General features: G+C 58.3%; 1 protein-coding gene across 3 annotated transcripts in view; it reads left to right on the top strand.

Moving 5' to 3' along the window:
- RRP1 (ribosomal RNA processing 1) overlaps positions 1–15,750 on the top strand; it is a 16,349-nt gene extending 599 nt beyond the window's left edge. Inside the window, exons 2-14 of one of the 3 annotated variants that reach the window (XR_005793123.1) lie at positions 880–962; positions 2,024–2,081; positions 3,553–3,638; positions 5,358–5,419; positions 7,671–7,800; positions 7,889–7,953; positions 8,138–8,304; positions 10,932–11,011; positions 11,619–11,716; positions 11,901–11,920; positions 12,827–12,940; positions 13,475–13,775; positions 14,872–15,750. Coding sequence is in view for 2 of the 3 variants with exons in the window: in XM_040483795.1 (XP_040339729.1) it covers positions 880–962; positions 2,024–2,081; positions 3,553–3,638; positions 5,358–5,419; positions 7,671–7,800; positions 7,889–7,953; positions 8,138–8,304; positions 10,932–11,011; positions 11,619–11,716; positions 11,901–11,920; positions 12,827–12,940; positions 13,475–13,713 (1,202 nt within the window). In the remaining variant the exon portion in view is untranslated. Of the gene's footprint in view, positions 1–879; positions 963–2,023; positions 2,082–3,552; positions 3,639–5,357; positions 5,420–7,670; positions 7,801–7,888; positions 7,954–8,137; positions 8,305–10,931; positions 11,012–11,618; positions 11,717–11,900; positions 11,921–12,826; positions 12,941–13,474; positions 14,037–14,871 lie in introns of those variants that run through there. The other 2 variants (XM_040483795.1, XM_040483796.1) reach the window with 2 other exon arrangements.
- The last annotated feature ends 3,550 nt before the right edge of the window (positions 15,751–19,300 follow it).

The following is a 19,300-nucleotide window of genomic DNA, read 5'->3' as shown; positions in this document are numbered from 1 at the left end:
AAAAAAAAAAAAAAAAAAAAAAAAACCTAACTCACACCACAACCCAGTGACTACACAAAAACAAATACCTCCTTTTCCCAGCTCAGACCTCCCTCCCCCTGGGAACCGGCGCCGTCATCAGACCGTGTGTCCTGATATCTCTGCTACCCGGTGTTCGGGCACTCGGTATTTTTTCCCCCAGGGCGGCATTTGTTGCCGTTGGTAGTTTTCTCTTTGTGTAGTCACTGGGTTGTGGTGTGAGTTAGGTGTAGCGTGGCCTCCGCCGGGGCGGGGAACGTGCTTCTTGTGAACTGATCTCTCTAACGCTGGTTCTGAAAGTGTGGCCCCTATCAGCAGCTTCCGCGTCACCCGGGCACGTGTTAGAAATGCAAATTATTGAGTCCCATTCCAGCCCTAAAGAGTCAGAAACCTTCCCAGTGATTCCATTCCTAGTGCTGAAGTCTGAGAACCATTGCTTCAGGAACGGAGTGCCGGGCACATTTTTCGGACCCCTGTAAATATTTCAAGCGCTTTTCTGTAGCTCCCTTACTAGTTTGAATGAATTAACTTTTTCATTTAAAATTTGAAGCTTAACACCAAGATGCACAAATCCCAAGTGTAGAGCTGAATGCGTTATGACAGACGCATGCAGTGTTGAGAGTCCAGAAATGGAATATGGATACTTGTAGATTCCTGTTTATTGGATGAATGAAATGGCTGTTACCTGGGAGACTAGGCCCAGTCCCAGCGGGTTCTGAGTTGAGGGGACGGCGCTGGAGGAGAGGGCCGGGCACCTTTACAGTGAGAGGGTTCGATGTGATTCGGGCAGTCGCGTTTCTCTGGCTTCGTTCCCGGCACTAAAATCTTGGTTCACCTCGAGTGTTGCTGTTTCTGGTGCAGGTGGTTTCACTCATGATGAGCTGCTGAAGGTTTGGAAAGGACTGTTTTACTGCATGTGGATGCAGGACAAGGCCCTCCTCCAGGTGAGCGTATGAGGCGGTAGCGGGAGAAGCCGGAGTAGCCGTGCCAGTGGGAGGACAGATGGGCATTTAAGGTAGCCTCAGACACTGGGCGCACTTTCACAGCTTCGATGCTGGATTTTTTGTTTTTTGCTAAAAAACCAAAAAACTGTGTTTTTTGGTTTTTTTTAATGAAAAATGGAACTACCCTACGACCCAGCAATTGCACGACTAGGCATTCATCCACGGGATACAGGTGTGCTGTTTCAAAGGGGCACAGGCACCCCCATGTTTATGGCAGCGCTGTCGACAACAGCCAGAGTATGGAAAGAGCCCAAGTGTCCACCGAGGGATGAACGGATAAAGGAGATGTGGTATATAGATACGATGGAGTATTACTCGGCCATCAAAAAGAATGAAACCTTGCCATTTGCGACTACGTGGATGGACCTGGAGGGTGTTATGCTGAGTGAAATTAGTCAGAGAAAGACAAACATATAACTTGACTCGTATGAGGACTTTAAGGGACAAAACAGGTGAACATAAAGGAAGGGAAACAAAAATAATATAAAAACAACAGGGAGGGGGACAAAACAGAAGAGACTCTTAAATACAGAGAACAAACAGGGTTACCGGGGGGGCTGTGGGAGGGGGGATGGGCTAAATGGGTGAGGGGCATTAAGGAAGCTACTCCTGAAACCATTGTTGCATTATATGCTAACTGACTTGGATGTAAATTGAAAAATAATAAGTGAGTAGACAAAAAACCCAATATTGTAAAAAACATCCTTTTATATTAAAATTTTTTCAGCGTTTATTTATTTTTGAGACAGAACATGAATGGGGGAGGGGCAGAGAGAGAGAGAGAGAGGGAGACACAGAATCGGAAGCAGGCTCTAGGCTCCGAGCCGTCAGCACAGAGCCCGACGTGGGGCTCGAACTCACGAACCGCGAGATCGTGACCTGAGCCGGAGTCGGATGTTTAACCTACTGAGCCACCCAGGCGTCCCTCTCTGCTGATGCTTCTTGTTGTAAGACCACGTTTCTTCAGGGTCTGAGAGCGGTTTTTACTGTTTACCACGCAGGAGGAACTAGGGAGGACCATTTCCCAGCTCATCCATGCTTTTCAGACCACAGAGGCACGTGAGTATCCCTGCCCTGGGGTAAGGGCAGAACGGCTGAGCGTTGGCTCCCGGACGTGGGAGGCTTGCGTCCTGAGACCTAGAGAAAAGGGAGGTCCCGTTCTGCCTGGCATCTGCTGGTGCTTAACTGCAAAACCCTGCTCTAGGTGTCCGACGGTATTAACCTGTTTATCCACCGTGGACCCAGCTGGAGTCTAAAGGGCCGGTATCTTACGTTTTAAAATAAAAACGGAGACCTAGAAATGGAGACCTAGTGCAGGGTTGCCAAATTGCTTGGCTGAGTCACCTGATAGTTGGGGTGTTCCCTCAGTGTTTCCCTAGCGCTTCTGTTTTTGTCCTGCCCAAGATGCGTCGTTCTCAACCCTGCTGCCTGCCCGCTGTGATCACTGGGGCCTCTTTACAAATCTTGATGTCTAGACCCTGGTCCAGATGAATGTGGCTCTGGCGTTCGGGCCGGGCACCGGCAGTGTTGACCTCCCCACGGTGTTCGGGTGGCCACAGCCGGGGTGGCCCGGTGTCACCCTGTGGATAGTGTGGCCGTTGCTGGTGAGGACCGGGCGGGTTTAGTTCAGTTACACTTACGTGGGTGGAGTAGTTGCAGTTAGGGGTGCACAGGTAGTCGAGGTAACTACATCTGAGCAGACAGCGGAGGTCTGTGTTTTCTCATTTGTTCTCTCTGAGAGCCTGCAGAAGGCCAAGTAGAAAGACTCGCCTGGTGATAGTTGTACGAGTTGGACTTGGGCTTGTCTGTTATTGAAGCGCCTGACCAACCTTTGCTGTTGGAGAAACTTGTCCCAGGAGATCGGGGAGGCCCCACGTGTGTCCCAGGGTCAAGGCGTGGGCAGGGCTGGTTCCCGGAGGCCTTGCTCCTGGGCGTGCAGACACCGTCCTCTCCCCGTGTCCTCACCTGCTTGTCCCTCTGTGTGTCTGTGTCCTGATCTCTTCAAGTCAGATTGGCTTAGGGCCCCCATCGCTCGCCTCATTTTACCTTCGTTCCCTTTTTAGAGACCCGATCTTCAGATAAAGTTATTCCGAGGTCCTGGGGTTAGGGTTCGACGAGAATTTGGAGGACACAGCTCGTAGCACTGTGTGTGACTTCCCGCCATTGGTGGGGTTCTGTGCCTGAGCGGGTTAGGGAATGTGGGGGCCGGGCGTGGGTGTCGGGGAGGGGGCGGGGGGACTGGCTGGAGCCGCTTCTCTGCTGCCGGCTTTGCCAGCTTTCTGTGCCTGTTCTTCAGAGAACGTGGCTGCGGTTTGAGGTTGTAGCTGGGCGCTTGCTTTCTGAGGTCCCTCCTGGTCCCATTTCTAGGCCCGCTTCCTAACACCGCTTCTGAGCTCCGCGGCCTGGGGCAAGGACCCCAGCGGTTGGTTGCGCGTGGCGTCCTGATCGGGTTTCTCCACATTCTCTCACCCCACTTTGCAAAGCAGCATCCGTGTTCCCCTGTGATTCTCTTCTGGCCTTTCTCCTTCAGAGCACCTGTTCCTTCAAACATTCTGGCAAACCATGAACCGCGAGTGGACGGGCATTGACAGACTGCGCCTGGATAAGTTCTACATGGTGAGGAGGCTCTGCGTTCTTCTCTGGGCCCCGCCGTGCCGGCGGCGGTGGGCATGAGGGCAGGTGGGGGAGAGCTGGGGGCACGGCACCGAGAGATGTGGCCTCTGAGACTTTCCTGCCCTGCCTGGGCAGCACGGTGGCCCTGAGGACTGTGACCCGTGAGTCCAGCGGGCCTCGAGGGGAGCACGAGCCCGCGATTCCACAGCGTCTGCCCCATCTCAGGGTCGGTGAGCGTGCAGACGGTTCAGAACGTAATGCACGGGCTTCGGTCTCAGGCAGGGGTGTCAGAGTCACCTGTCTGGGGAGAGTCAGCGGTGCAGCCATCGCATCCCTGCTGGAGAGGCCGTGGACCTGCGAGCCAGCAAGCCTCCGTCGGGTTCGTGCCCGAGACACAGACCTCGGGTCCACGGTGGGCTCCAGCCTGTGATGTTTTCCTCTGCGTGAGGACGATTCATGTGACAGTTGGGTGCAGAATCCCCTTTTTCTTTTCTGTGCTGCATTCCTGCGAACTTCGGTTACTTGTTTGCTCTCAGAAATGCAGGACAAGTGGAGTTTTACGCACTCAGGGTCTTGCCGTCCACTCCCCTCCCCCCCGTTTGAACCGCAGTCTCCTTACTACAGTGGTATCCGCTGGGACTTGGGGCAGTATTGCCGTCTGAGAGCAGGGGACCCAGTGGGAACCCAGTAGGGCATTGGCTGGGCCTCACTGAGGACGGCCCCGTGGGGCTGTAGTTACTCGGGATCGGCTGCCAGCTCAGACTTGGCCCAGGGCTGCGTGGACACTGTGTATCTCAGATGTCAGGGTGAGGACCAGCTAGCGGGCAAGGCCCGGAGCCCAAGTAGGAAGGAGGGTGGACGCTAGGGCAGTCGGGGTGGGGCCAGGGCCCGAGCCGTGCACGTGCACAAGATGCAGGTTTACAAGACAGAGGAGCTTCTGTGTAAGTCAGCTCCCCGTTCCCTGAGATGCAGTTGCCGCGACCTTGGAAGGATGGCTTCTGTTGCTTGGTGGGGGCCCGTGTGAGCGCGCCCAGCAGCACAGCCCCCTGTAGAGGCCAGCCCTCTTGGTGGCGCCGCCAGCCCCAGGAGTGATGTCACATGAGACCCCGTGTTCCTAGGCACGGGTCTTCTGGCTGCCAGCTGTGCCCTGTGCACCCTCTGTCCCTTTACCACTGCCGGACCCCTCTGCGGGCGTGCTGCTCGGCCTCTGGACGGTGGGGAAACCGGGTGGAAAGGCTGTTGCAGCGGGAAGCGGGGAGTTGTGGGGGGGAGCCGGGACCTGATGTGAAGGCGAGAGAGCGAGCGAATGCTTCCATTCTGTCGGGCCAGCAGCCCTCGGGGGGCCCAGAGGGGCCGTTCTCCGTTTCAGACCTGGTTTTCCCAAAGCGCTCTGCCTCCCCAGGGGGGACCCACGCCTGGTTCCCTGCTCCCACCCCTGAAACGAGGACACTTCCGTTTGGCTTTTGTTGGTGGTGCTGCCGGTGCCCCCGGATGTGTCCACTGTGAGCTGGAATTCCGGGTGCTCTTGGAAGGTGGGAGCATCCCAGCCTGGGGGCAGCGGCGTATCCTCTGGACTCAGGGTCCTGAAGCTTGGTGTCCTGTCCACCAGCAGCTCTGGGGGGCCTGCTGTGCGCTCTGGGCCACAGAGACGACCAGGGTGGAGGGGATTCTGGGAAGTCGGGGCCTTGCTCCCACTAACGGGGGTCTCTGTTCATGCCACAGCTCATGCGGATGGTCCTGAACGAGTCCTTGAAGGCCCTGAAGATGCAGGGGTGGGAAGAAAGGTTGGTACTCATGGTGCATCCTGAGCCGCTGTGCTTCTCACGGGCGAGCCCACGTTCCTTCCCTGGGGGTTGGGTCACGTGCCTCTTCTTTAGCTCTCTGTCATAAAGAGACGTCAGTCTTCCCGTTAAAGGGTGACCCGGTGGTGCTTCATAGGAAGGCATTTGTAACATCATAGTTGGTTCTTGTGTTCTCAGAAGTGAACGTTTTCAGCCTCGATGGTGAGTTCTTACTCTGAATCCCAATTGAGTTCTCTCATTGTAAATAACGTAGTGTCATTTCTCAGTATAGTTAACGCACAGCCAAGGTGGTTGTTTTTGTTTTTTGTTTTGTTTTCATACGGGGTGGCATAGTTGGCTCTGTTATCAGTGGTATTTGCTTCCAGTCACAAAAATTTTTGACTCATTCAGACTTGTCACTTTTGACAGTGGTGCTTGTGATGGGGGAAGTCCGTGTCCCCCACATTAAGAGGCCCCCTCGGTCTGTGGCCGGCCTTGGGCTCCCCCGGCCTCCGGGCTGGGGGGCTGTGCCGAGCCCCAGCCCTCCTCCACCCTCCTGGGCCCGCCGGGACCACGCCCGGCAAGGCCACCTCGGCCGTGCCTCCCAGGTATGGCACCACTGTCTACACCTTCAGGAGGCAGGCCGAGGTCTGCGGCTCCAGATGGGTTTCTGAGCTGCCATTTTAAAGCTTTTAAAATTAAAACTGTTTCTTTACACTTTTTTCTCATTGTGAGAGTGACACTTCCCTGTATAGGAACTCAGAACACATTTAAGGTGCTGAACAGCAACAGGTAACGACCTTTAAGGTTCTGCGGTGTTCTGTGTGCGGGGCACAGAGGGGCGTGGAGCAAACACCACGTTTGCAGAGCGCTTTTTTATTTCACTGATGATGCATCGAAGACACCCCCTGTGTCCCGTGTTCTGCTGCAAGGTCTGGGGAGCGGGGAGGGTCAGAAACAACATATTGTGAGTGGTTTCGTGATTAAGAATCGTATGTATGCTAAAGTGCTCATTTCAAGCATGCGGACCCTAAAACCAGTGCCACTGGCCTAGCTGCTACACCAGGCATGTGTCCCAGCCCAGGCAGTGCATCTTCTGGAGAGTAAGGGGACGTCCTTGCCTCTGGCCTGCGTTTTCCCAAAGAAACGTGGATCAGCAGGAGTGGACCGTAGTTCCCTGATTATGAGTGACTTCATGTTTAGGGCAAGGGTGCCTCTGCTTTTGAGTGATTTTCATCCTTTACTTCTGGGGGGGGGGGTGCCCGGGGTCAGGCGCCCACCAGACGGGACTCAGGATTTCAGTCCCCGTAGGTGGCTGGTGCCTGAGCAGAGGGGCATGTTAAAGGGACGTCTTGCTTCTGTTAACTCTTCGGTTTATCATTGCGAGAGTAGTTCCAGCCTCGTTGTGGGGAATTGAATGCAGAGGTCCTCTTGAACAAGCTGGTAGCCTCCCATCAGCCTGGGGTCACCAGTGCTGTCCGCCCCAGCTGTCCTTGCAGCCTGTCCCCGTTCTCGCGCTGCCGGATGGCGCCGGTTGCCTGGCAACGTTCGTTACTGGCACTGGCCTGGGAGGAGGGGTCCCGGGGCTGAGCCGCAGACAGCATCCTTTCCTAGCCAGCGAGTCCCCGTGCGGCCAAGCGTCCACTTCAGCCGCGGAGCTCGTTAAAGAAGGCGCGTTTTACAATTCAGGTGAAGGGAACGCTACGTCACTCCGCACCTCGATGTGTCGGGACCATCGAAGGCTGGTCGCCAGGGCTCTCTGACCTTGGAGCCCCAGGCCTCAGACTACTGAAACCAGCATGCTAGGGGAGGGCAGACGTGGTCTGCCCGGGCCACGTACTCCATGCAGTGGAACCGGGGAAGCGGCTCTTCCCCCTCGCTGGCCTCCCCTCCTTTCTTTGCCCTGTCCTGGCGTTCCTTCCCCGCGAGGACGGAGCCATGTGAGACGTGGTGGTGCGGCCTCTTGTCACTCCAGGCCCCCGGCATGGTGATGGAAGGGAAGGCCCTCGTTGCTGAGATTGTCTTGCCACGTGCGCTGGTGCCGACAGTGGTCCCACGTCTGTAATGACGAGTCCTTTGTGCTGGAACAGACCCGCCCGGGTCACCAGGTCGGCACTGACGGAAAGCGGCACGTTGGGAGGATGGGCGCTTGCCTGTCACCGTGCCCCGTCAGAGTTCCGCTTCAGGTAGAGGGACCTCACTGGCTCGTGGCCGGCTGTGGCCGCCTGCTGTACCTGCCCGTCTCCGTCCTCAGGCAGGCGGAACGGCTGCTGGAGCTGCTGACGACAGAGATCCTGCACCCTGACAGCCAGGCCCCCAGCGGGGTCAAGAGCCACTTCCTTGAGATCTTCCTGGAGGAGCTGAGCAAAGTGGGCGCCGCGGAGGTGAGGGCGGCGGGCCGAGGGTGGCGGCCGAGCCCCTCACCTGTGCTCAGGCACGAGGGCCTCAGGCCACGCCTGTCTCTCCTCGTAGCTGACGGCGGACCAGAACCTCAAGTTCATCGAGCCCTTCTGCACGATCGCCGCTCAGACTAAGGAGTAAGTGGCAGGGGCTTCCTTCGGCCGGTTCTTTCTCGCTGAATTCCCCGGATGCCCACCTCCGGGAAGAGAGGCTGAGTCCTGTCCGGGTGCATGACAGGGCCACTGGAGGGTGGCTGCCGTGGGCGGGGCTGGATGGATGGGCGCGACCTAACTGGCCTGCTCCTGTGCGGCTGCCCCTCAGCTCCCTGGTCTTGCATAACATCACTCGGGGCGTCTTTGAAACGATCGTGGAGCAGGCCCCGTTTGCCATCGAGGACCTTATGAATGAGTTGGAGGCACCAGAGGAGGAGGAGGGGATGTCGGAGGACGAGTGGGAGGAGGACGTGCCGTCCAAGGAGCCACGGAGAGGTGAGGGTCACAGCGCATCTGGTGTGCCGGCACCCGTCCTGGCCCGGCAAGCTTCGGTGCCTGCTGGGGTTCCCACATTCGCCTCTGGCCTGGTCCCCTTGTTCCTGAGCTTACCCCCAGCTTTTATCCGTGGCCCAGCAGCCGGGTTGACTTCCAGAAACGAGCACGTGTGTTTTTCCTCTCCAGCCTCCCTTTCCCAGGATGCGATCCTGACTCCCTGGCTCCTTTCTGACTTACGGTTCCTCCCCACTCACCCTTCCTCTCTGGTCCCAACCCTCCATCACTGGGCCCACCCAGACCACCCTGTTTAAACAGCCTCCCAGCCCCTGCCTTGGCTCGCTCACTGGGTTTCCCCACAACACATCTCATTTTCTGGGATAAGTCACTTAGATAAATGACGTTTGTCATTTGTGGCCCTTTCTCCCCACCGGACGTGGGCTCCCCCAGGACGGCAAGTGTTGTTGATCACAGCTGCGTCCCCAGTGCCGGGAGCGTCACTTGGCAGAGACGAGGTGCCCACGAGCCGGGGTGGGTGGGTGAGTGAGTGGATGGAGCGTACCACTGGGAAACCTGCCACGGGGGATGTCCCGGGGAAGGGCTTTGGGGTCTGTTCACCGCCTCGATGCTCATGTGGGTCCTTGTGGGACGTCAGTTGATCTCAGGTGGCCTGTGGCCTCGGTTGTGGCCTGTGGCTGTAGGCGTGCGTCTGCCGCCAGCTTTAGGACTCTGCCTGCCTCTGACTCTTTTTGTGCGAAAATATGCGTTATGTGAAGCTTGCTACATTAACCATCGTTAAGTGTTCAGTTCGGTGGTGGTAAGCGTGTTCACACTGTTGTGCGGCTGTCCCCACCATATTTCTGGAACTTTCCATTTTTCCATACTGAAACTCTGTCCCCGTTAAACACTGACCCCCTCCCCTCAATGGCTCCCTCCCCAGCCAATGGTGCCCACCATCCATTCTCTGTCTCTGTGACGCTGACTGCTCTGGGCCTCATATAAGTGCGTCCCACGGGATTTGTCCTTTTGTGGCCGGCTGATTTCACTCAGCATCACGTCCTCGAGCACATGTCAGTTTCTTTTCTTTCTCTTAAGGTTGAATAGTGCACCACCGTGCATAGACCACGTTATGGGTGTCCAGTCACCCATCGAGGGACCCTTGGGTTGCGTGCACATTGTAGCTACTGTGAAGGAGTCTGCAGTGAACATGGGTGAACAGGGATTGCTCGGAGTCCCTGCTTTCAGTTCGTGGGGGCAAATGCCCTGAAGTGGGATTGTGGGATCATACATCATTGTTTTTAAAATTTTGGGGGGACCCCCTCCATGCTGTTTCCACAGCAGCTGCACCGTCTTGCATTCCTGCCAACAGCGCACGAGGGGACCCATGTCCTGTTTTGCTGGCGGGAGCATCCCCGTGGGTGTGAGGGGGTGTCTCGCTGTGGTTTTGGTCTGTGTGTCCCTGATGATCAGGGATGTGAACACCCTTAGGCACTTGGTGGCCGTCTGTGTGTCTTCCCGGAGATGGGTCTGCCCTAGTCCTTTGTTTTGGGCAGGGGAGGGTGCCCTGTGCCACTGAGTGTTAGGCCCTGTGTGTTTTGGACACTCACGCCTTGTCGGGTTTGTGATCCGCAGATATCTTCTCCGTCTGCGCGCTGCCCTCTGGGTAGTGGCTTTAGATGCACGGAAGTTTTCATCATCACAAAGTTCAATTGCCCTGTTCCCTGTGTCTTGTGGGCCACACCTGAGAAGTCCTCGCTGCGTCCAGTCTCGTGAGGGCCTTGCTTTATTTACTTCTCAGAGTTACGCTGTTTGGCTTCTTACACGTGGGTCTTTCACCTACTTCCAGCTGATTTTTGTTTATGGTGCTAGGTCAGGACCTAGCTTCGTTCCCTTGCACATGGATGTCCCGTTTTCCCAGCACCGTCTGTTGAAGAGCCTGTCCTTCCCCAGTGAGTGGTTCTAGAGCCCTTATGGAAGCTCATTTGACCGCGTAGATTCAAGGGTTAATATCCGCCCCCTGCCAGCTCTTCACGCCCCCAGTGGAGCTCTCCTGGTGGCTGTGTTTGTGCCCCCAGCGTTTATCCGGCCATCTTGTGTGTCTTGCCCATCCTTTTCCTCTGTAGCCGAGTCGCCCCGACACAGGCAGGTTTAGTAGTCTCCTGGAGGGCCCCCCGAGCCTGCCTGTGGCCCTGCCGTCCCCCTTCTCTGTCCTGCCTGCCTGCCTGTTGTCCAGAACCATGCTGTAGGTAGGCCGTGACATCATAGCCCCGAGCGATCTGAACACTGTCTCTGCGGCCCCTTGATCCGGGGCTCTCCCGTGGTGGCATCTAGCACCCCTCTTCTTTGTCTCTGGAACTTCTGACGCTACGTTGGCTATGTAAGATGCCCGCTCGTAATTCTTAGTTTCGCTCTAAGGACTGCTCAGGCCCCGCCGCCTTTGGGACGTTGCTTTCATTTCCAGGCCTGCAGTGGCACCTCACCCCTCGGTGTGAACCCCCACCCCAGCCTGCACCTACCTCTGCCCAGGTCTTGGGCCCTGGTGCACGGGGCTCCAGGTTCCCAGGTGTTTGTGTTGGGGTCCTCTGCACCCTGGGTGTGTGCACCTGTTCACGGGGGCCCTTTTGTTCTAGGCTCTCTCCACGGGGCCGCACCTGACACGAGCGAGGAGCCAGCAGGAGATGGCGAGGACAGCATGGGCCCCGTCCTCCAGGTGGGTGGCCTGTGATCGGGGCCTGGCTCCGCCTCTGCTCTCCAGGAAGGCGGGCGCTCCAGCCCCTCACGTGCCGAGTCACGGAGTCCTTGCAAGCGGTGTGCTCCCTGTTCGCCTCTTGGAGCACTAGACCCATGAGATAGCACTGCCGATGGGTCACCTTTTGTGTTGCGCTCGGGGTCAGAACCCTGCAAACAGGACCTGTGACTTCAGGCCCATTGGAAACGTACACTTCCTACTGACTTTTCAAACGTTGACTACTTGTTAAAGGAGTAGGAATTAGGTGTATGGCCTAAGTAGCATCTGTCAGAGTTGAACTAGTGTTTTTGCTCATCTTGATGTGGCTGCCCGGGGCGCGGCGGGGGGGGGGGGGGGGCCACAGAGAGGCTGGCCTGGGTGGGCCCTTTACATTGTCAGCAGCGCTGGGGTCCTGCTCGCTGCCTCATGCCTTGTACGTGGTGTTAGCGGAGGGGACTCGGGAGGACGTCATCAGGACCTGTCCTTGTGACCCCATCGGAGAGTCTGCATGTGGTCTGCGTGCTCTCTCTGCTCGGTGTCCGCTCCCAGAGCAGCTGGGAGGTGACTGGTGTCTCTTTTTGGGCAACAGTTTGACTATGAGGCTGTGGCCAGCAGGCTGTTCGCGGCGGCCAGTCAACAGGACACCCCTTCCCAGAACAGGAAGCGCCTCTACAAAGTGATCCGGAAGTAAGTTGCCCTTCCCTCTGTCCTTGGCGTTGCCCTCGCTCCTTTGGCCTGGTGCCTTCCCTCCGTCCCGACCTCAGAGCACTGGTGGGGGGCTTCATCGCGGGCGGCCTGGTGCAGAGATGGGCGCGGCCTCCGCCCTCGGGCAGCGGCTGTGGCCGTGCTGAGTGCCTGTCTTTCCTTGCAGGTTGCAGGACCTCGCTGAAGGTGAGCATCTCGCGCCGGGACCCCGGCCTTTCTCCTGGACGTGCACTAGCTCGCGTGGTCACCCTCACGGCTTGACTGGTCTCCGGAGGCGGGGCTCTGTCTGGGGAAGAGGGGGCCCGAGGGGTTCTGCGCTCGCCCTAGCCCAGTGCTGTGGCTGTCAGCCCTGCACGTGTGCTAGAGCCCCGGGGGCTTGTGACGCTCTGCTGGCCCCCCGGGCACGGCGGCCCGAGAACCTGCATTTCTAGTGAGTTCCCAGGCCTGCCCTGCTGCTGGCACGCTGTGTGGCAGACGGTAGCAATTCTCAGTGCGTGGCTGAGGGGGCTGGTAATGAGGCTTCTTCTGAAAGGTGTTTTCTCGGCTTATGACTGGAGACGGGCATGACCCCCATTTCGCTGTGAGAACTTTTAAACGCAGAGCGACGTCGGGAGGGTGTCCAGTTCTGCCATCAGTATTTACTGTCCCTGCTGTGTCACATGTCTCCCTCTTCTTCCGTCCCACCGTAGCCCCAACTACTTTGTGCGCACCGTGAGCTGAAGTGTGGTATTTTTAGGTAAAATTCATGCACGTACGTGCGTGCGTGTTGCGTACGTCTGGGTGTCACAGGCGCTGTCCCCGTCAGCATAGAGAACATCGCCATTGGCCCGGAGGGCGATCTTGGCTCCCTTTCAGCATGAGGTTTTTAGGGAATGGGTCACGACCCACCATCAGTGCTGCAGGAACCGCCCCCCCCCCCCCCACTTCCTGCTGGCGCGGCTTCGAGCCGGTCGTGGCTGTGGGGGCATGAACACGGTCTTCCCACTCGCGGCGCCTGGAGGTGGACCCTGCATGGTGGTTTGCAGTCCTGAACGCGCACTGACAGCATCACAACCTGCCTTTTGCCTCCTGATCACCTGCCTTGGTCCCTAGGGCTCTTCCCTGAGGATGACGTTCCGGAAAAAGCCTGCAGGAACCTGCAGGAAGACAGGCGGGAGAGGAAGACGAAGAAGCGTTTGCCCAAATCTGCGTTTCAGAACAAGGCAGGTAGGATTCGTGCCTTGGCGCTAACCTTGGTGTTCACCCACGGTGCTAACCGTCTCAGGTCCTGGCATCTACCCTTTGAGGGGTGTCCTGGGTCGCCACTGCTTCTGCCCGTGCCCAGGCCACCTCCCCCCGTATTGGCTTGTGCCCGGGCCCTTGCTGCAGTCAGTGGCCCAGCTCGTGCAGCGGTGCTAGGCTGGACGCCGGACCCAGTCTGCCCCATCCTGCGTTCCGGGCCTCCTCACCCCTCGGGTCGCATGTTTGTGGCCGCCTCCTCTCTCCTGAGTCTGTCAGCTGGCTTTCCTGGAGGTCTGCTTCCGGTCCTCCTGCCCGGCCGGGAGCCACCATAAATAGCCTCGCTGGTGCCCGATGGCTGTGGCACTTGACCTCCACGCTCCTGGGACGCTCCTGAGCCCGTCGGTGCTTCTGTGTGGGCTCCCTTTGTGTGGAGGCCCCGGAGGCCGCAGCGTCTTTGGTCCGGGTGGAAGCGAGGCAACCAGGCCCCGGCGCCTTGTTCACGTGGCCTTGCTGTTGTAGGGAAAGGCGGTGAGGAGGACTCGTGTCCAGACCTGAGCTCCGGAGCTGAGAGGATGGCGAGGCGGCAGGGCTCGGGGGCTGAGCGCACCGGGCCCCAGGAGCAGCCCGGGGGCCCTGTTGGGAGAGGGGCTCGGAAGAGGCGGCGGCGGCGGCGGCCTCGGGCGGGGGCCAGAGCGAAGGTGACCGATTGCCAGGACCTGCGGATGAGGAGGCGGCGGCCGCCACGGAGCGGGAAGTGACCCCGGCAGGCCCCGCACGTGCGGGGAGGCCCTTCGCTGCGGCCCCTCCGTCTCGTGCTGAGGCAAGCGGGGGATCGGGGCCGCAGGGCCCCGCTCCTAAGACCGTGTCCCGATGGCAGCGGCTCCTGACCTGCTGTGTCGGCAGAGGGTCGGGCCCCTTGCTCGGTGGCCGTGCCCCAGGTCCGAAAGTGCTGGCGCCGTGCTGACCTTGGTCGGGAACCCCCGAGACGTGAAAGTGCCCTGCAGACCCTCTCCCTGGGCCAGTGACCCGCCACACCCCGGGGCGTCCATGAATAAAATGCTGTGCAGGTCTTTCCAGCAGAGTCCCGCTTCTGGTGCATTCGTGCGGGAAGAGTTCCAGTGGGGAAAACTGCTAGGTGCTTGTTCCCAGTAGCGTTTGTATCTCGTACCCATTTTGTGGAGAAAAAGTTCAGACACGTCTCGAAATTTGGGAGAGGACACCGAGCGTTAATTGTGGTTTTCTGGACAACCTCTTCGTAAACTTGTGTTTGGAGCTGACAGTCAGCAGCCGGGCTGACACAGAGCCGACTACTGCTTGGTTGGTGTGTCCAAGGCAGGGAGGTTGGCTCTGCTCATCCCTCAGCCCTGACTTGCCCCCGTCTCCCTTCAGCGCCTTTAAATTCAGCGTCGGCCCTGCTGCTCATCCTGGAGGGTCTGAGGCAGTCGTGTGTTGCCGGAACGTGACCGGGACCCTGACCAGAACCGGGGTGCCATGAGAAGCCCCTGGCCCAAGAATGCGGATTAGGAGGACCGTAGGTGTGAGTCAGTGCCACGTGGGTCCCTGGCGGCCTCCGGGCTCGGGGCTGTGTGGGTGACAGGTGGGCACCATCTGGGTCGGCCCGCCGGGTCACTGCTGAGCTGAGGTGTGTGGGTGAGCCCAGCAAGGGGACCGCACGGTCTCTCACTGAACCCCGGTTCCTCAAGCCTGCTGCACGCGAGGGCCGGTGGCCCCCGGTGGCCCCATTCAGTCAGTTCAGCTGGGTGGGCAGAGCCAGGGGCCGACGGGGCGGGCCCCTGGACCCTGGAGGGCACGGTTCCTGCTGTGCAAAGTGACTTGGAAAAGCAGCACATCCCACCCAGAGCTCGGGCCCAGGCAGGGGCCAGGCGGACGTTGCTGAGGCCTTGTTTCTCCCCCAGCCGTTGGTGCCGTTTTGTGTGTGTGGCGGGGACGGCCTGTGCTCTGTTGTCTCGGCCGAAATTTCTTTGGTCAAAAGGTAAGGAAACAGCCACACGCGGAATTTGTGAAGAAACGAAAATCCGACCAGATCGTAGCCCTCAAACAAGAGGATCTGTGGCTTCCTCAGTGCTGTTTCCAGGTGGTTCTCCTACCACGCTGTGGTCCTTCCCTTACCAACCGCGTCGTGTGGACGATGTGACCGTTGGCGCGCTGGCCAGCCGTGGGCGGCTTGCGGTCGCTCCTGCATCTGCCAGCGCCCCTCCCTGTCAGGACGGGCTCTCCTTGGGCCAAACAGGGCAACCTCAAGAGGAAACGGAAGGTGACCGCCACCCAGTGCCCCCAGGAGAGCCTGTGTCCAGAAGAGGACGTTGTGTTTATTACTTGTGTATTCTTTTTCTAGAATCACTTTACTGAGCTTTAACTCACAGGCATTATAAGTCACCTCCATCAAGCGTAGGGCTCCGTGGGTCAGAGTTATGTAACCATCCGCATTCCAGCCTTTGTCAAAGAAACCAGTGTCCTTGAACTGGCCCTCTCGCGGCCCCCACCGCCACCCCAGCCCCTGGCCAACCCGCACCCATTTTCTGTCTCCGTGTTCTGGACTTTCCATGTAGATGGAATCATCCGGTGTGGGTCTTCTGCGTGCGGTTTTTGGTGCGGATGTTTTCTGTGTGCATCCGTGTCGTCCCACGTCGTCTGGGCCAGGACTTCATTCCCTGTGTGGCCGAGTAATGTTCCACCGTGTGGATGCCCAAGTGTCACCTGCTGTCCGAAAGCACAGTGTTCCTGTGAGACCTTTCTTCAGCCGAAACGGCATAAAGCAAAACAGTTACCGTTAATTTACGTGGAAAGTTTTTTGGGAGTTTCCAGACCCCAAATCTCTTGTGATTCTACTCCCCGGGACTTACTTTGCTAATGGAGACCCAAAATCAGTTGTGATCGAGCCCAGGTGCTCACGGACACCGCTCAGAGCTGTGGCGGCTGGAGGCTGACACGGGTCCCGGGAAGGAGGTTGGCGGGGGCCGCGCCTGCTGCTGGGGTTCGCGCCGCCTCTGTTACAGCTCGCTGCGGAACCAGTGCTGGATGCTCTTCCCGCTTTTTGTCTTTTTTTCCCTACATGCAGAAGTCTTCAGATTGAGTCTGATTAGCAAGAACTGGTACTGACAGGTGTTTCGTAAAAGCGAAGTGGAGGATGCCTCCACCGCATTTCCGTTTACCGTTTGTGTGTGGGGCGCCTGTGACCATTAGTGCCGCTGTAGACACGCACGAGCTTCTGCGGGGACCCGCTCTCGCTCCTCGGTGTGTACCCAGGGACAGAATTGCTGGGTCGGGCGGTAGGTGACTCCTTGACCTGCCTGAAGACCCGCCGGGCTTCTCACAGTCGCCACACCTCCTGATGTTCCCACCTCTGGACGGGGCGCAGCTTTAGGCGGGCGCTCCCTGGTGCCGCTTGACCTGTGAGCCTGTGGCGTGCCCTTGGCGCCACGGCACCACGGCTGATCAGAGCGGACTGATGGCCATGAGGGTGCCTTGCGGCTGCAGAGAACCCGCCTGGCCCCTGTGCGGGGGTGCACTCCGGACTGTCTCACCCCTGCCCCTGCCTGGTCCCGCTTGGACCTGACTGGCTCAGCCGTCCACCTGTGTGCTGTCGGGCAGGAGACAGTCACTCTGAGCCTTCACTGACCTATCTGTGAAATGGGGGTAACATGGCCGGGCTGGGGATTATATTGCTGTTTTTTCCAAGGCAGCCTGAAACTTACAGAGGAGTCACAAACGCGATGAGCGTTTTTCACCCAAACCGCTTGAGAGTTGTGTGCTGACTTGATGCGTATCACCCGGAATACTTTAGGTGCATTTTCTGCAACCAGCATTCTCTTAACCACACACAGTCATCGAGTCAGAATTAGCATGGGCCCCTCTGTGCCATCGAAGCCTCCGGTCTGTTCAGCGATGCCTTCTGCAGCCACGAGACCCCATCTGGAGTCACCCGCGTCTGATTCTTGTTTCTCTTCAGCTTCCTCTGAACGAGACTAGGTCCTCCGCCCTTGTGTACCATCCAGGACCTGGATGTCGGGTGGATCTCAGGCTGGCGATTCTTTTTTTTTTTTTATTTAAAAAAAAATTTTTTTTTTCAACATTTATTTATTTTTGGGACAGAGAGAGACAGAGCATGAACAGGGGAGGGGCAGAGAGAGAGGGAGACACAGAATCGGAAATAGGCTCCAGGCTCTGAGCCATCAGCCCAGAGCCTGACGCGGGGCTCGAACTCACGGACCGCGAGATCGTGACCTGGCTGAAGTCGGACGCTCAACCGACCGCGCCACCCACGCGCCCCTCAGGCTGGCGATTCTGTACATTGTCCCCACTGTGGGTGACTGGTGGTCCCTTGCGTCTAGACTCGGGTCACCCCTCTCGGCAGGAATCAGAAACAATGCTCGTTCTCCCCGTGTCCTGCCCGGGCCTCCACTTTCCACCTGCCCTGGTGTGGAGGCACCTGCTTGTGAATGTGGCCTCTTCCCTTGGTTGCTAACGGTGTGTGTGGCAAGGGCCTCCGCGGCCCCCAAACGGAGCTTCTCGCCAAACTTCATTTGCTCCCTGGTTGACTTACATCGGTGGCTCATGGTTTTCTGTTTTATCTTGTGGGTTGTAATCTGTCCCTGCCACTTATTCTAATAGCATGTCCCGTTTGGGCCAGTGGGAGACTTCAGGCTGGCTTCTGCTCCCCGTAAGGAGCCCCCACCACCCCTCACCTTTGTCACAGTAAGAATCCTCAGCCCTGGGACTGGCCGCTTCTCCACAGAGCACTGACTCGATTGACGGTACAACCCTGCCCGGCTCGGGAGGAGCTGGTGTGGACGAGGGCCTACTGGAGTCCCTTCATCTTGCGTTCTGCCACCACGTCACTGAGATGTACCTCACGCGGCGTTCAGTTCTCCTGCTTAAAGTGTCCTGTCCGGGGGTTCTTCATGTATCCGCAGGGGCGTGCCTCCGTCACCACGGGCCAGCATGGGACATTTGTACCCATCCCCCCAAAGAAACTCCATAGTGGGGGGCCTCTTAACTTGGAGAAAGCCTGTGTGAGGCTTCTGGACCAGCAGGAGCCCCCGCCAAGAGGTGGTGATGGGTTGTTGCTCACAAGGCTAATAAATGAATTTATAGTTTTCTCGAACCACTAAGAGGTCTGGAACACATACAGCTTGTGTCTGAGGCGACCTGAGGAATTCTCTCCTGGGTGCTTACACAGTAGCTCTGGGGGTCAGTGGTCAGGTAGGGGCCTCTCGGGACCCTTTGCCTCCTCTGTGTCAGCAGTACAAGTAGGTGGGACTGGAGCTTTGGTCCGGGGCACGTGGGCTGCCCCTGTGCCGTGGGGTCTCGGCTCACCGACCTCGGAGATAAGTCTCGTCCCTGCCTCGCCTTGCTTGGCAAGGCAGGCCTGGCCTTGAATCAACCGGACGGGAGGGCTCGTGTCAGCCAGGGCCGCCTCTGAGTTAACTGCTCATCGGTCACTACCGTGACCCAGAACTCCCGTTTTAGCCACAACCAGCAAGGGGTCAGGCCCGCTGCTTCGCTTTTGTAATGAGGACCGGCGGGTTGGGTGGCAAAGCAGGGGGCAGCTTTCACCCAGGGCAAAGAGACACCAGGGCTGCGAGGGAGGGGGTTTGGTTGGGGGTGAGGGGCGGTCAGGTGAGGGGGTCCTGTGTGCTGAACGTTCAAGCAGGGGCGTGACCAGCCAGGGACGTTCAAGCAGGGGCGTGACAGTTTTGCACCTGTCCCGTTGGTAGTGGGATAGGGGGTGAATTTGGGGACAGTCCTGCCAGCAGCCCTAGGTTGGGATGCCTTCTGGCCAATGTCTTGGGTAGGTCCGGCCTTTACACACACTGCCTTATAAAAATAGCCTCTTAATCACTAGGGCCTGGCAGCAAAGGCCAGTCTCCTCATCCCCAGCCCAGAAGTTCCCCACATGGGCAGCAGGGTTTCGATGGAGGACCCAGACTCCAGGTGGTTGTGGACTTAGTGGGGTGGAGGGGCGGATGCAGGGGAGGTCCCATCCTGTGGCCTGTACCCTGTAGAAGAAAAAGGAGGGTCCTGGGGGGGGGAGGGGTCTATGTGCTGCTCACCGCCAGCCAGTGTGGGGGAAGGACTGAGGCTCCAAGTCCCAGCCCGAAGCCTGTGAGGATCAGTTAAGTCTCAGATGGGGACGTCTCCCCAGACGACCTTTCTACTGTGAAAAGCCATGCCAACCAGCTGACCCCAGCAGTGGGCGGGCTTGGAGCCTGTTGAAAGGGGCCGCTCAGCTGGTAAATTGGGCTGATTTTCTTTCCCAAACCGGATTTGGCTGGAGGGAGCTGTGTCAGGCGGTGCCTGGTCTCCCCGTAGCAGCTGTGCCCG

The sequence above is a fragment of the Herpailurus yagouaroundi genome, unplaced genomic scaffold, assembly GCF_014898765.1.
Source record: "Herpailurus yagouaroundi ecotype Mexico unplaced genomic scaffold, PumYag 162, whole genome shotgun sequence".
NCBI lineage: Eukaryota > Metazoa > Chordata > Mammalia > Carnivora > Felidae > Herpailurus > Herpailurus yagouaroundi.
The sequence above is the reverse complement of the archived record's forward strand: the minus strand, read 5'-3'. Positions and strand labels throughout refer to the sequence as shown.